The 5,533-nt window shown below is 36.5% G+C and overlaps 1 protein-coding gene across 3 annotated transcripts in view; it reads left to right on the top strand.

The window, feature by feature from the left end:
• The window catches only part of PCDH10 (protocadherin 10), a 91,401-nt gene extending 86,316 nt beyond the window's left edge, over positions 1-5,085 (top strand). For all 3 annotated transcript variants that reach the window (XM_031063760.1, XM_031063761.1, XM_031063759.1), the window contains exon 6: positions 551-5,085. In XM_031063760.1, the coding sequence (XP_030919620.1) occupies positions 551-1,233 (683 nt within the window). In that variant the 3' untranslated portion in view covers positions 1,234-5,085. The remainder of the gene's footprint in view (positions 1-550) is intronic.
• The last annotated feature ends 448 nt before the right edge of the window (positions 5,086-5,533 follow it).

Raw genomic sequence — 5,533 nt, 5'->3', positions numbered from 1 at the left:
CTTTTCAAGAAAACCTTTTTATTTTGTGACTGTCACACAACATAGCAATTACAAATGAAATGGAGGTGACAAAAACGAAAAAACAGCTTGCTGATTTTTATGAAGTGTTTGTATTTCCAGAAAGGCAGTCACTGCTCAGTTATTTGATTTGAAAAATTAATCCTTATAATTCCTTTTGAGTTCCCTAAGTACTGTTCACTCCTTTCTAGCATGAGTTTTACAGAATAAAGCCTAAAAGATTCCTACAGCAGATTATTTTACAGATGAAGCTCAATTCCACTGAGAATGAGTCTCTAATGACCCCTTTATACTTCCATTGGGCTATGTGAATGCTTTAATATGTGGAGAACAGAGTTAAATAAATCTATTGTCTCAACTAACAGGTTTGTGCAAACCTTCTGAAATATTTTAATTGCAACTTCTTCTTTTTCTCCATAATTAAGAAACCAGATGTCAAGTAAGCCCATCACATGATGATCATCGCCTATTCATTAGCCTAAATAAATCCACTTATAATTAGAGTTTTTTCTCTTTCTCCTTTGTTTTGCAGAACAAGAAGAATGTGTTAACTGCACAGATGAATGCAGAGTGCTTGGTCATTCTGACAGGTGTTGGATGCCACAGTTCCCTGCAGCCAGTCAGGCTGAGAATGCAGATTATCGCACAAATCTCTTTGTACCCACAGTTGAAGCTAATGTTGAGACTGAGACATATGAAACTGTGAATCCCACTGGGAAAAAGACTTTTTGTACATTTGGGAAAGACAAGAGAGAGCACACTATTCTCATTGCCAATGTTAAACCTTACTTAAAAGCCAAACGTGCCCTGAGTCCTCTGCTTCAGGAGGTTCCCTCAGCATCGAGCAGCCCAACCAAGACATGCATTGAGCCTTGCACCTCAACAAAAGGACCACTGGATGGTTGTGAAGTGAAATCAGGAGCCTTGGCTGAAGCAAGCAGCCAGTACTTGTCAACTGACAGTCAGTATCTATCGCCCAGTAAACAGTCAAAGGACTCTTCCTTCATTGCATCAGATCAGATGGCTAGGGCCTTTGCAGACATGCACTCCCGAGTGAGCCGAGACTCCAGTGAGATGGACTCTGTTCTGGAGCAGTTAGACCGTTCAGCCCGGGATCTAGGCAGGGAGTCGGTGGATGCCGAGGAAGTTGTGAGAGAAATAGACAAGCTCTTGCAGGACTGTCGGGGAAGCGACCCTGTGGCCATCAGAAAGTGAGGGGGAAAATAAGGACAGGCTGGCAGTTGCATTCCTCTTCTGCTGATTGAAAGTAAATAAATAAATTCCCTGGTTGTAACAGAATTACAGGAATGAAGGAAGACCAATGCTGCTTTAAGGCTTTTAGCGAACATCTGAAGTGCCCACAAGTATGTTCTTTTCACTGCTCTTTCTTTTTGACAGATAACACTGGTTTCATTTTGACCAAACTTTCATTAGGACAGAGTCAAGTACACCAAGAACAAAATGAAAGATGGAAAGACAGTGCCATTTTGACAATCTGATAGGAAGGTGTGAGAAAGATGGAATGGAAATACGTCTGATACTCTAAGACTGTCCTCAATAGCTGATGCTGACTTTACTGTTTACGTATAAACCCCAAGAAAAACAGGGTTGAATAATGCTGATCTGTGGTGCATTTCCAGCAGCCACCACAGGCTTCTACTGAAAGTCCTATAAAGAGTTCTTGTAGTAGTCCAAGCGACACCAAACATTAACATTCATTTGTGGTAAACATTTATGTACAAAGTTATCTGCCACAAATATGAAATACGAAAAAAAAGAAAAAAAAAGAACAATAAAACAAAAAGAACCATTCCAGATCATTATTCAAGAAAACATATCCTCATCATTAATGAAACACTACATATCATATTAAGGTTAAATGTAAAATTATATAGTCCATCTTGTCCTGCACACACATAAGCTAATTCACTTGATAAAATGAAAAAAAAAAAGATTTTAATATCTATTTAGCATTTTAGTGTCCAACAAAGCTATAAATAGTTAGTGATAAGTTAAAAAACAAAAGAAAAGGAAGTGAAATAAGGTTTGGGGAAAAAAAGAGTTACCTTAACGGTAATACAGAAAATAAATTAACATTATTAACACTTTTTTATTCATTTGTGGACACTAAAATAGCTCAGGAAAGTGAAAATGTCAGACATCCACAAAAATCACATGGTCATTTAAATGTGCAAATGTAAGAAGATTCAGTGTGTTTACATCAAATGACATATTTTTATTGATTTATTGCAGATTCAGTGCATATGAGCCAAATTGTTGAGTGTATAAGAGCTATATTGTGTATTTTATTAAATTAATATATAGTTGTGTTGCAAAAATATTTGGGCTTATATTGTAAATGGCAAGTGTTGCCTCAGTAGCTGTCGAACTCTATGAGTTTTGTTTTTTCCTGCTTCCTTTTCCCCATGGAATATGGGAAGCAGCGCCTCAGAGCAAAGTCTCTTGTTTAATGTATGGTCTACGAAGTACTGCAGTACATAATCTGTTCAAAATATGTTTGAGTGAGCTGATGGAGCTAACTGAACGGCCTACAAATGCATCCATCAGTCATGGTTATGTGCAAGTCCTTGTAGAAGCTTCTATTGCAAGCCCATGTTTAATAATGAAAATTACACTCGAACCAACATCTGGAACCTCCTTGGGTTTGGCTTTTTTTTTTCCCCCAACACATGCAGCCAGCCTGTTCAATGTAGGATATTTGATTGAATTCTTCAGAGATGCCACCATTTTAAAAGTTTTGATATTAAGTTTATAGAGCTGAAAATTATGTCAGTGCCAATGTGGCATGAGCAGTATTTTATCTGATTCTTTAGAATGTGCAATAGCTTACTGCAGTTCTAGATAAATACTGCTTATTCTGGGGGCTGTTTTTAGTCAGGTTTTCACTTGATCTGAATAATATTTGCAGAATAACTTAAAAGAACTTGGGATATAGTTTCTACTTTTTATTATTGTTTCTTAAGAATGTTTTTATTGCATTTGAAAATTTCAAAATTGAATTAAACTTGGAAAAGAACAAATGAATTTACGGAGTACAAGAAGAAGCAGAAGAATAAAATGTTTAGCTCAGGATTTGTCCCTTATATACTTTAGATACTCTGCTGGAAATACCACTATGGCACATTGTTTAAAAACAATGAATTTGGTTTCTTAAATTTATTCTGTACTATAAAAACCTTTTTTAAAGGGGTTGGCAATCTGAAATACCACAAGCCATAGTTTTTTTATCAGTTCAAAAATAAAAGTTGACCCAACAGCCTATTTTAGTCTAGGGATTGCATTTAAATGGTGATCTTAGCTAGTCAGTGCTACAATGAATTGTCTTTGGGAGACACCGATTCTGACAGTTTGCTTTTAGCTCCTGTTAAAAAGTGTCTACAATTACATGCAAAAGGAAGGATCTTGTACATGTCTTATCAAGCTACTCTCCATGTTTTGGACAATTTATGTATCTAAAACGTGGTGTTGTCTGTGTTATATAATTTTGTTTTGGTTTTTTTTTTCTTTTTTGGCCAGGAGACCCAAGATTGGTTTTGCTTGATAGCTTGATAGCTTGAAATTCCATAGTGGAGAGGATTCTTATTGTTTGATCAGTCTTTTCTACGTATTTCTGTGGTGCCCATCACTTCAGTGTCTGTGCACCAAGTCTTTAGCTCTGCCAGTGAGATCCATTATTCAGCAAAATCTACGCCAGTATGTAAATGCAGTCAAGTGATGGAGATTTGTGTATTTTATAAATGATTTTAACACTGAGTAACCAATTGTACAATTCATTGTATGTTTCTGAAGACATAAAAACCACAACATTCTGAGAAAGGGCTGTGCCAATGTAAGAGGAATTTACCTTAAGGCTCTCTGTCACTAGTGATTTACTAGCTTTAGCTGTTTAACACATTATCTGTATTTAGTAGTGATTATTTATTTACCACTCTGAGGTAATTCAGAATTCATGACTCACAGCTTTATAGAAGAGTTTAGGAAATCTTGCTTTTATTTAATTTGTCTTTCAACTGCCTTGTTTTGTAGAACTCTGGCATACTGCTTCCCAGTATAAGATTATCCCATGTTAAAAAATTTATTTCACAATTTCGAATGGATACATAATGAACCAGTAAACCAGCAGAGCTTATACGATGTGAGTTTTGCTGGTTCAGTCAAAATTAACATGATTGTGTGTGAAGGACACACTGCACACAAAAGATTTTAAAGTGTTTTTTTCTCCATGGTATCTCTACTATCACTTTTGGAGAAAGAGGCAGGAATGAAAGATAAAGTTTATGAGTTATTTCTCTCATTTTTTACACACATGCTTTATAAGACTGGAAGGAAATATCTGTCACAAGAGTATAAAAGGAAAGTTAGAGTTAAAGGAGGCAAGTAAAGCAACTAATAAATTTGTACTGTACACTGTGAATAGTGAATAAGGCATTCTGTATCTTTTTTTTAATTAAAAAAGCCAGCAATTGGGAGTTCCTTATACAATTGGCATATTTATCAGGAAACAGATTCTCCTGAACTGTGATTTGCCACTTAAGGATAGAGGTTTCCTAATCCAAGTTACCCCTAGAAGTCAAACTTTGTTCATAGTGGAGCAAGATGCACCATTCAAACAAGCTTTCATGTTGCTTGCTGTCAAATGGAAAGGAAATTGCTGAGGTCAAGGAGGAGTCTGAAGCCTAGCGTAACATACATCCACTCATTATTGTTTAATTGCTTTCTTTTGACATCAGGCAGCAGTTATTATTGCATTAATTTAAATGGGAGTTTTGGCTATCAAGATTTGTTGACTTGAAGTGTAATTGAATGAAATCTGATTAAGGTTTTGACTTCTCTGGCCCAATTGTGATACAGGTTGGCATTCTCATTTATCAGCCCCTGTCTCCCCATATGGCTCAAAGTTGCACCAATGACTGGTGAATGACACAAAAAAACCAAACAAAAGCAGCATACATTGTATGGATTTTCTCAACCGCTATTGTTTAATGGCTGTGTTTAATGTGACCTATCTGGAAAATGAGGACTACGAATAAAAAGCGATTACTAATAGTGGTGTTGCCTGCTTTTGCATTCATTAACACAGAAGAAATGTGTTAAACACTGCATACCACAGGGAGCCTGATGGTAATTACTTTGGAAAAGCAACTTGTGGCAATGCGGCTGTTAGAGCTAGTTATCAGTTTGCCAAAAAAATGACAGTTCCTGCTTCATTTATTAGAAATGTGTAACCGTTTTCTCTCAACAGGAAAGTGGAGAAAAGTTTTCATCAAGCTGGGTAGGTTTATCTTTTAAGCAGCTGATGCACTGACTCCCTACAGGCTGTTATTTGCTCATAGAAACATGGAGCTGAATAAAGGATATTTTGGTTTAGTACACTGGTGTGAGTTCACCAGAAACATTATAAATGGGGTGGGGCTGTAAGTTCTTACAGATTGTCAACCTAGCAGGAGAGATCAAAACACTGCTTGAGTATAGAAGTGGAGGACAACCTGAAGAA

Source organism: Geospiza fortis, unplaced genomic scaffold, assembly GCF_000277835.1.
Source record: "Geospiza fortis unplaced genomic scaffold, GeoFor_1.0 scaffold175, whole genome shotgun sequence".
Classification (NCBI taxonomy): Eukaryota; Metazoa; Chordata; class Aves; order Passeriformes; family Thraupidae; genus Geospiza; species Geospiza fortis.
This window is presented reverse-complemented; position numbering and strand designations above follow the sequence as displayed.